The 10,824-nt window shown below is 49.4% G+C and overlaps 1 protein-coding gene across 1 annotated transcript in view; it reads left to right on the top strand.

The window, feature by feature from the left end:
• The first annotated feature begins 6 nt into the window (after nt 1-6).
• Nucleotides 7-10,824, top strand: part of CHST10 (carbohydrate sulfotransferase 10) — a 21,314-nt gene continuing 10,496 nt past the window's right edge. The window contains exons 1-3 of the mRNA XM_010829642.1: nt 7-198; nt 2,238-2,304; nt 9,159-9,290. Of these exons, the coding sequence (XP_010827944.1) occupies nt 9,179-9,290 (112 nt within the window). The 5' untranslated portion in view covers nt 7-198; nt 2,238-2,304; nt 9,159-9,178. The remainder of the gene's footprint in view (nt 199-2,237; nt 2,305-9,158; nt 9,291-10,824) is intronic.

Here is a 10,824-nt window from a genome sequence, read left to right as displayed (position 1 = left end):
TCCTTCCGGCGCCGCCGCCGCCGCATTCCCGGCAGGGAGGGCCGGTGGCGGCGCCCAGGCCTCCGGGCCGGGTTCCCGCGCTCCCGGGACGCCTGGGCCCCTCGCGCCTCGCCCCCAGGCCCGCGAGGCCCAAGCCGAACTAAGCCCCCGAGACCGCAGAAGGGCCCGAGGACCGCGACAGCTCCGGCTCCACTGAGGGTGAGCTCGGGGACGCGCGAGAGCGAGGGGTGGTGGCGGGCGTCACGTTCCTCGACCCCCGCCCCACCCTGGGTGGACGGAAAAACGGAGGGAACCGGCTTCTCTTTGCCAGCGACATCCCAGTGTGTTTCGGCGACTTGAGGCCTCCCTCGTTCGTGGAATGAAAGGGGAGAGCCTTCAACACGTTAATTATGCAATAAGGCAGCGTCTTTGCCGGGGATGCTGTAGTCGCGGCATCACCGGTCCTCGGTGATCCATAGTTTACTTCTTTCATCCTTGCCTGAGAATTTGCATTTGTCATTGGGAGCGGAAAGAGGAAGAAAATGTTCCACTTGGGCACAGGGGGCATGCAGAGATGAGAGAGAGGCCAGGAAAGAAGGACCATGTGCAGTTTTCTAAGTGCACAATTAAGCACGTCTGCGGTGGGTGGACCTGGAGGAGGGAATTCTTGCTTGGAGAATTCCATGGCCAGAGGAGCCTGCCAGGCTTCAATCCATGGGGTCGCAAAGAGTCGGATGCGACTGAGCACGCTCGCACTGGTAGGTAGGAGGGAAAAGGATGGTTGGAAATACGTGTGTCCTGCCAGGTAGGCTCCAGGGTGCCCTCAGCTCAAATTTGGACATAAGAGGGGCCTGTCAGAAGTTGGAGGTGCAGGCATACATTTCTGCACGTCTGGACCGGAAGATGAACCAGATCTTCCAAAAGCTGCCTTGTTACTTTCCAAGTCTGCGAAAGGCAGGAGAAAGGGCCAGCCACTGAGTGGAAAACGGTACAGCCAGGTTCTGGTTAGCTGAGCCCGAGGATCGTCACAAAGGGGTTTTTTGTCTGAAACACCCAAAGGGACTTTGGGCCCTGAAGAGTTGGTCACTGGTCAGTTTTTACTGTCAGAGTGAAGAATATCTCAGATATTCTTAAAACCAGGCAGCTCTGCTCCAGGCTTATCCACTCTTTTCATTGGCTGGGTTAAGAAGAGACACGAAGACTGAAATGGTCTTCTCTCTTTCCCCCCCCCCTGTATAATTAGGGCATAGTTCATCTTGGTTGGAATAGGAATTTCAGCGTGGAAAAAAAAAAAAAAAATCTTTCCATCTTTGCTCTTGACCCTCAAGAATAAGAATCTCCAAGAAATACCTGAGAGAGAAATTCTCTTCTTCCCTGGAATGGAAACTGGACTTCTTGCAGAACTGAACAAAGAAAGGGAGGAATTCGTTACTATCCTGGGCAATTCTCAGTTATATTTAGATCATTTTTCAAATGTTTGAGGTTATATGATAGAATAGAAACAAGGGAGAAAGGTGGATGAGAGGAAAGGGCCTGAAGGATTACAGAAGCCAAGAGAGCAGTTTGTCTTGATACAGGTCTAGAGGAATCTGCATGTGAGACAATAAAGCTCAATCCTTCCATCTTTGTAATATGAAATTGCTTTTCATTTTAATATTGAGTTCATAAGCATAAAAGAAAGCATAGCTAAACTTTTCTGACCGTCCCAGACTGCTGGGTGCCTTGTGTTTTCAGTGAGTTGGATGTTTATTTTACCAGCTCACTTTATTAAATCTGTAATCTCTCTAACTGCATGAGTTTGGCTTGTTCCCAATTATTCATTCGTGCTATGACATTTGCCTAGAATTTGCCAGGTCGTTAAAGCTTGAAGAAATACAAAACCCAGCGAAAATCTTGCATTGAAAGATTTGATCATTTTATACAGAAATCCTTTACCCAATATCAAACATATAAAAGTGGTATAATAGGGTTTTATTATTTTTGCTCCAAAAATGATTTCCTTTTCATACTAAATTACACGGAAGAATATTTTAAACAGCTAGCTCTTTTGGTACATTTAGAATAATTTATTCATTTACCAAGCCATCCCCAAAGATAACCCCTCTCTGTAAGAGACCTGGTATGCAAAATATCCTCGAATAACCTAAGTGGTTAGCTGTTAATACTGGTTAACTGTTTCCCAAGAAAGGCAAGTTGATCTTGTAACTTTTAATGGTGCTTATTTGTTTTTTTTGTTTTTTTTTAATTGTCCCATACAGTTACAGGAGGAGCCGAGAACCTCAGGCAAAGCAGATACTGCAAGGAAATGTGGATCAGGCTCAGAAGGTATGGACCCCTCGCCAGTTATCTGAAATCCATGTCATATAATAGCATTTTCCATTCTTGCTCATATGGAGATTTTCAGAAGCTTAAACTCGTAAACAGGAGTTTGTGCATGTATTCTTAGAAATGTATTCTTAACCATAATGGTAATAGGAGCGCCCTCTTAGGCAGGGGCTTCCCAGGTTGTACGGTAGTGAATAATCTGCCTGCCAGTGCAAGAGACGCCGCTTCAATCCCTGTGTTGGGAAGATCCTCTGGAGGAGGAAATGGCAACCCACTCCAGTATTCTTGCCCGGAAAATTCCAAGGACAGAGGAGCTTGGTGGGCTACAGTCCATGAGTTTGAAAAGAGTGGGACACAACTTAGCAACTGAGCATGCACGCATGCATATACACAACTTAGGCAGGGCATTAGATGAGGTTAGTATCTGTAGAAAGCAGTGCATGGCCTGCGGCGCCTCTGCAGACGTGTTTGCTGTTTGTCATCATCATTAATGAGAATCTGTCTTCACCTCTTGTTGGTTCTCCATCTGCCAGAGAGAGAGCGTGTTTCCCTCCGGGTCACTAAGGATGAGCAATCATTCTGAGACAGGAAATTGTGCATGACCAGATTCTTTTTGTGACATTTCCTTTAGTGTCTGGATAGGTTTTGAATGAGTGTTTTAAAAACTGAACCCCGAACAGGGAACGCTTTCCTCAGGGTACACGTATGATGGGAGCAAGGGTCCAGGAGTCAGTTTCCATCTCAGTAAAGGGCCTTGGACAGGACTCTTCATCTGGGCCACTCCCCTGCCCTCTTGTTCACTCCTTGCCGCTCTGGTGATTCTGGACCCAGACTGAGCTCCTTGCCAGGTGCTCTGTGATGGGTCCCCTCCCTTTGTTGAGCATCTTCTCAACATAATCTCCTCCCAGGTCCCCATTCATCCCTCACCCTCCTGTGTTATTAACCATGTCACTTAGCGCCTATGTGATCTTGGACATTAATGGCTCTGTTTATGTCCCGTCTGCCTCTATTAGAACAAAGTACCAAGAGAGCAGGGAAGGTTGGTTGCTGGATTCCCAGAGCCTGGAATGGCTTCTGGCTCAGAGTAAGCCCTTGGTAAATGTAACTGAATGAATGACATTTGGGGGAAAACTGTTTTGTGGTCTCTTTAAACCTCATCTCCTTCCTCTGACTAGTTGTCCATCCCTCTGTCTCCTTCCCGTTCAAGGAGTTGAATGGGTGCTAACTCCTGGGTTACTGTCTCTGATGTCCCCAAGGCCCCTCTCTCATTTTGCTTACTTGGAGATTCCTTTCTAATTCCCTTTCCTCAAGCTCATTTACTCTACCCCACCCACATAAGAAATCTCTGGAAAGGTCATCCTTTTCTTTCCTTCTCTGTGTTTTCGTAGAACATGTATTTTTGGTTTCAGCGCCTGTGTCTTTACGTAAATGGCACTGTGTCATATATCTCATTCCATTCTTGCTGTATTCCCTTTGCACCGTGGTTTTGAGATATATCTGTTGCTGTGTGCATACTCGGCCCTGACTAGAGCAATAGCTTTTGAAAAATTTTTAACTGTTTTAGAAAGTTAAATGGGCTTATTTACCACAGGTTGAGTGATTGTGTGTAGTAAAAGTAGAACTAGGAAAAAAACAAGTAGAATTAGATGGTAGGAGGAAGGGAGAGTCAAACTCTTTAGCACAAATTCAGAAAGACTGCTTTTGGATGACAGCTCAGATGGGGTGTGTGGGGAGCCACCGGCAGCTGAAAAAACGGATGCTTTCAGACAGCATCTTTTTGAAAGTGCAAGGCAGGGAGGATTTGCGCCAGAGTTGGTAATAGCGCAGAGGCATTGTTAGTTACTACGGATGTGTCACGTGTTCCTCTTCACTGAGAGAGAGAGAAACAGGTTAATACTTTTTGCATGTTTAGTGACCTTCCTGCATCCTCTTCACTGAGAGAGAGAGAAACAGGTTAATATTTCTTGCATGTTTAGTGACCTTCCTGCATCCTTGGCCCTGCTTTCCCCATCTGTCCATCATTCTTTATCTCCACCTCTGCCCTATGGGTTTTCAAAGAGCTGGCCTCCTGGCCTGACACCTTGGTGCTTGCAAATCCCACATCATGGTCTGAAGTAGGGAGGTGCTACAGACAGCTGGGCCGCCCCTTCCTTCACTGGGGTGCACACTCAAACTCACCTCTGTTATCTGCAGGAGGTGCCTTGGGAGCTGTCTTGGCTCCTTGAACAAAGGAGAGTTAAATACAGAAAGTGTCCAGCTTTTGAAAGGCCATTTGTCCCCTGACTTCGGGGGCGAGGAGAGGACTGTGTGTGGGCTCAGCCCCCAGCCTCTCTGCAGACAGAAATGGTGAGCCTTGAGCCCATCGCTCTTGGACAGGAAGCAGAGCCGTGGGGAGTTCGTGCGTTCGAGGAAACACTGCAGGTGGTGGGCAGGCCAAGAGGAGCTGGGACTATGGGAATTTGGAATGACTTTCTTTTTGTTTAAAAAAAATGGGGCAAATTATGCTGATTTGTCCAAGGTCATCCCAGAATTCTACAGGGGCTAGTTATCTATAGCTGGGAAGGCTAAAAGAGGAGTAAATGGGAAGAGTGATGGAGGTCTGTTTTTGGTATTTATCACTTTTATTTATTTTTAATTGGAGAATAATTGTGTTACAATGTTGTGTTGGTTTCTGCTGCAAAACAACATGAATCAGCCATACGTATACATATATCCCCTCCCTCTTGGACCTCCCTCCCTTCTAGATTGTCACAGAGCACTGAGCTGAGCCCCCTGTGCTATACAGCTGCTATCTGTTTTATGCATGGTAGTGTATATGTGTCATGGAGGTCCTTGTTTTCACTAAACCACTCAGACCTAAAGGAAATCAACCCTGGAATATTCATTAGAAGGACTAATACTGATTGGCCACCTGATGTGAAGCGCTGACTCATTGGAAAAGACCGTGATGCTGGGAAAGATTGAGGGAAAGAGGAGAAGGAGGTGACAGAGGATGAGATGGTTGGATGGCATCACCAACTCAATGGACATGGGATTGAGCAAACTCCGGGAGACAGTGAAGGTCAAGGAAGCCTGGGGTACTGCAGTCCATGTGGTCACAAAGAATCGGACACAGCTTACTGACTGAACAACAGCAAACCTCTTTAATCCTTCGTTGAGCTTCATCAGACGCTTGCGAATCCCACATGATGGTTCGCCCAGGTTTGTCCTCGCTGGTTGGCCTGCATCCTTCACCACAGGTCTGCACGGTCTTGGCTCAGATGTTCTTGGGGCCCAGGACGTTGCTGTAGCTTTTTTTTTTTACTTATTTATTTTTAATTGAAGGATAACTGGTTTACAGTAATCTGTTAGTTTCTGTCATACGTTAACGTGAATTAGCCATAGGTATACATATGTCCCCTCCCGTCTCCCACTGCTCCACACCCCTCTAGCCTGTCACGGAGCCCCAGTTTGAACTCCCTGAGTCATAGGGCAAATCCCCCTGGCTATCTGTTTTACATGTGGTAGTGTGTGTGTTTCCACGCTGCTCGCTCCATTCATCCCACCCTCCGCTGCCCCTGGCCCTGCCCCAGAGTCTGCTCTCCGAGTCTGCATCTCCTTTATTGTTCAGTCCCTCATCGTGTCCGGCCCTTTGTGACCCCGTGGACTGTAGCCCACCAGGCTCCTCTGCCCCTGGGATTCTCCAGGCAAGACTACTGGAGTGGATTGCCATTTCTTCCTCCAGGGGTCTTCCTGATTCAGGGATTGAACCCGAGTCTCCTGCATTGGCAGGCAGTTCTTTACCACTTAGCCACCTTTCTGGATATGTGGAAATTAAATAGGAAGGTCACAAAGGATGTCGAGGGACTGGCCAGTTTCTGTTCTTAGAGGGTCTGCTCCTGGGCAGCTGGTCCTTTTGGTGCAGTTTCTTAGCTAATCCTTGTGACCATCCTGGAAGGAGGAGGGCCTTGTCTCAGAGATGGGAAGCTACAGCTTAGGGAGGGTGAATGACCTTGCGAGTCCCAGAGCTGGCGAGTGGTGGGACCTTCCAGGGCTGTGTGCTGGGAGGTCCCAGAGGAGGAGTGGCAGGAGGGGACAGGAAGACCCTGTGGAGATAGACCAGCTGCTTGAGGAGGTCAGAGAGGGAGCGCGTTCCTCTTGTTGGGTGGTGCCAGAGAAAACGCAGGACACCCTGGTAAACTGGAAATTCAGAGAAACAGCAAGTAACTTTTTAAAGTATTAAGTGTGTCCCACGCAATATCAGGGGCATATTTATACTAAAGTACTGAAAAATTGGGGCTTCCCTGGTGGCTCAGATAGTAAAGAATCTGCCTGCAATGCAGGAGACCTGGGTTCGATTCCTGGGTTGGGAAGATCCCCCTGGAGAAGGGAAGGGCTACCCACTCCAGTATTCTTGCCTGGAGAATCCTATGGACAGAGGAGTTTAACTGGAAATTTAGTGTTTAATCTGAAATTGAAACTTCCTGGAGCATCTTGTGTGTTTATCTGTTTAACCTGGCAGCTGTGCTAAGTGGCTGTTCAGTCGTGTAGTTGTGTCTGACTCTTTGTGACCCCATGGACTGCAGCAGCCAGGCTTCCCTGTCCGTCACTGTCTCTGGGAATTTGCCCAAACTCATGTCCATTGATTTGGTGATACCTTCCAACCATCTCATTCTCGTTTGCCCCCTGATCCTCCTGCCCTCAATCTTTCCCAGCATCAGGATCTTTTCTAAGGAGTCAGCTCTTCACATCAGGTGGCCAAAGTTTTGGAGCTTCAGCTTTAGCATCAGTCCTTCCAATGAGTATTCAGGGTTGATTTCCTTTAGGATGGACTAGTTTGATCTCCTTGCTGTCCATGGGACTCTCAAGAGTCTTCTCCAGCACCACAGTTTGAAAGCATCAATTCTTCAGCACTTAGCCTTCTTTATGGTCCGACTCTCACATCCATACATGACTACTAGAAAAACCATAGCTTTGACTATTCGGACTTCTGTAGGCAAAGCGACATTTCTGGTTTTTATATGCTGTCTAGGTTTGTCATAAGTTTTTTTCCCAAGGAGCAAGCGTTTTTAAATTTCAAGGCTGCAGTCACCACCCATGGTGGTTTTGGAGCCCAAGAAAATAAAGTCTGTCACTGTTTCCATTATCCCCCCCCTCTGTTTCTACCAGGGGACTCCAGGAAAACAATGCACCTGCTTTGTGGGGACTTGACGGTGAAGGTACAGATGCAGGCCAGGTGGCCGGGGGGAGCCCCTCTCATAAGCTGGAGAGGCCCTTGGGGGTGGGAATTCAGAGTTGCGGTGAGGTCTCGGAGGCAGGGATCTGTCGTGGAGACAGGTGGAGAGCTGACACCCGGGCCGTGGTGAGCTCGGTCTACCAGCGCACACAGGCTTTCTGAAGTCGTCTACGATTGGAAGACGGTCTATGTGGAACAGAACATCTCCCTGCTGCCCCGGAGTGATGAAAGGGCCTGTCAGCTGACGGAAACTAACCCAGCCTAGTGTGGTCTCTCTATGTGGCTGGGTCTGGCTTCAAGAAGTCCTGTGTTAAAGGTGACATGTGAATAGAGAGACTTTTTTGTCTCTCTTGCCAAGAATTGAGTGCAACTTCCAGTTCTTCTGTGTCCCCCGCAGCAGCGTGTGGCTCATGTGACCACTGAGGACCCAAGTGCCCCACATCGCTCCCAGGTGGCGATAACATGAGAAACGCCCACCCCCAAGGCTCCTCCTAGGCCCTGGCAGGCAAGTGCATGGAGCTAGACGCTCCAGAGTTCATTTCTAGGGTTCCAGAGATTCTCTACATCTCTACAGGGCTTCCCAGGTGGCACTAGTGATAAAGAATCCACCTGCCAATGCAGGAGATGCAAGTTTAACCCTGGGTCGAGAAGATCCCCTGGAGAAGGGATTGGCAACCCACTCCAGTTTTCTTGTCTGGGAAATCCCATGGACACAGGAGCCTTGTGGGGTCGCAAAAGAGTCGGACATGATTGAGCATGCATGCACCACACTTCATTTCTGTCGGTGTGGCTGAAGTTTGTCAACAGGATGTTTGGGGCTGGTGCAACTGGGATGGCCCAGAGGGATGATATGGGGAGGGAGGAGGGAGGGGGGTTCTGGATGGGGAACATGTGTACATCCGTGGCGGATTCATGTTGATGTATGGCAAAACCAATACAATATTACAAAGTAACTAGCCTCCAATTAAAATGAATAAATTTAAATTAAACAAACAAAAATAAATAAACACAACCTGCTTGGAATTTCCTCAGGATGGTTGTCTGCCTTCTTAGAATTGGCTACAGCAAAAGTCCAGGCCAAAGTGAGTGCCCTCATGCCCTGGCTTCCAGGCATTGGTAGGTGCCTGGGCCAGAAAGAGTCAGCAGGCTCAACTGCATGAGTAAAGGCTTATCATGTGTTCTAAAACCAAATAGAAATGGCTCCTTTCCATTAAAATGATTTATTAGGAACTTTATATTGCACGCATGCACAATCATACCTGACTCTGCAAAGTCATGGACTGTAGCCTGCCAGGCTCCTCTGTCCATGGGATTTCCCACGCAGGAATACTGGAGTGTGTTGCCATGTCCTTCTTGGGGGATCTTCCTGACCCAGGGATCAAACGTGTATCTCTTGCGTCTCCTGCATTGGCAGGCGGATCTTTTACTGCTAGCACCACCTGGGAAACCCATCAACTTTATAAATTGTTAGTAATTAAAAATATAATGTTACCAAGTTCAAATACCCATGGTATCAGTAGAAAAAAATTTTAAAACATTTGTATCGAGGCTGTTAACTGAAATTGCCTGTTCTTTTTATTGTCTTTGGCGTAACTGATTTGTGTGTAAGCAGCAGGGCCATTTGGCTTGTGTTTTCCAGGAAGAATCGCTGAATGGCTGATGTTTGACAACATGCACCACCAGTGGCTTCTGTTGGCCGCGTGCTTTTGGGTGATTCTCATGTTCATGGTGGCCAGCAAGTTCATCACGCTGACCTTCAAAGATCCTGACGGTAGGTGCGCCACCTCGTGGAATGGATTTGGCGAATTCAGACCTTGCAGTGATACTGCTCCTGAGTACCTGCCCGAATGAGCAGTAACATTGAATCAAAGGACTCTCACGCCAGAAGGAGGTTGTTGTGTCCAAGTGATGTGCCGAGGCTCGAGATGGGAGGTGGACAGGGACGAAGGGGTCCTCGCCCATCACCTCCCTCCCCTAGGGGCAGGGGGACACACTTTCCTTAGAGGGTTCTTCGGTGTCCTTCTCTCAGGCTCCGGGTTTGGGGACCAGCCCTGCTTAGTGTCCTGGTGAGATGCTGCCTGCTGGGGGCAGCGTGTTTGAAGGTCACCTTCAGGGCTCCGGAAGGAAGTTGGTGTAAATAGATGTGTGCTGGGATTTTTAACTCCCGTTGACTCGATGTCAGATGAGGACATGTTAAGAGGACCCAACCCAGTCTTTGAAGAGCTGTGTCTGGTTCACGCCCTTGTCCATTGCATGGGCCTTACTGTTTTTCTCTGCGAAGTGAGCGTCCTCCTTCTCTGACAGCTCCAAGCCCAACCCTAGCACAGTGAGGCCCTGAAAGTGACCTGTGAGGAGGTGCTGGGTGTGACTGAGGAGCTGCGCGGACGGTCATTTTGAACCCCAAGGCGACAGCTCCTTCATGGCCCCCAGGAAGGGCCCATGAGCAGCAGTAGGCTGGCCTGGGGACAGCAGCCTGACAGGGATTGCAGGGTATGTTTATTCTACGCAGGATCTGACATGTCCACGTACAGGTGTGGCCCTTAGGGAAGGGAAGTAGAAAAAGATCCCGTGGTGGTTTCCCTGATTCCCACTGTGCACTGCACAGCCTGTGCCGGCAGTGTGGCCAGCGGGCTCTGGGCCCTGCTCGCCCTGGAGAGCCCCCCTGGGCTGCCCCGACTGTGCAGAGGCTGCCCGACGCCCCACCCCGCCTCCATCCTCCCTGTAGAGGCACAAGGTGGGAAGGCAGACGGGCAGGCGAGAGAAGGAGGCACCGGAATTAGCCCCCAGCGCTGTTCTCAGCTGGCGGTTTCTGTCCTGGGTTGGAGTTTATTTCTCTCGCGTTCAGTGTTTTTGCTCTTGACCCAGGAGCGCACTGTGAGCTGGCATCACCAGGGGGTCACTGACGTGCAGGGGTGTCCTGTGCGGTGAAGCCCGCCTGTGCAAAGTGGGTGCCGATCCCTGGCCCAGCGTTCAGGGAGCCAGTGTGCTCGGACTCCACGGGCGGCTCCTTCCAGCTCTGTCCTCGGGGAGGTGAGCTTTGTCCCAGCTTCCCAGTCAGCGGATGAAGGGGCTTGCTTCTGGCTTCCCTGTTCTATTTTTAATCGTTTGTTTTGTGCTGGGTCTCCCTTGCTTTGCAGGTTTTTCTCTAGTTGCCAGCAGAGGCTGCCGTTCGCTGGGGTGGTTTCCCTTGTTGCTCTAGGGCATGTGGGCTTCACAGGTTGTCGCACAGGGGCTTAGTTGCTCCACGGCACATGGGCTCTTCCTGGATGGGGGAGGGGGGTGTCAAACCCGTGTCTCCTGCACTG

This window comes from Bison bison, unplaced genomic scaffold, assembly GCF_000754665.1.
Source record: "Bison bison bison isolate TAMUID 2011002044 unplaced genomic scaffold, Bison_UMD1.0 scf7180017864508, whole genome shotgun sequence".
Taxonomy (NCBI): Eukaryota; Metazoa; Chordata; class Mammalia; order Artiodactyla; family Bovidae; genus Bison; species Bison bison.
The sequence above is the reverse complement of the archived record's forward strand: the minus strand, read 5'-3'. Positions and strand labels throughout refer to the sequence as shown.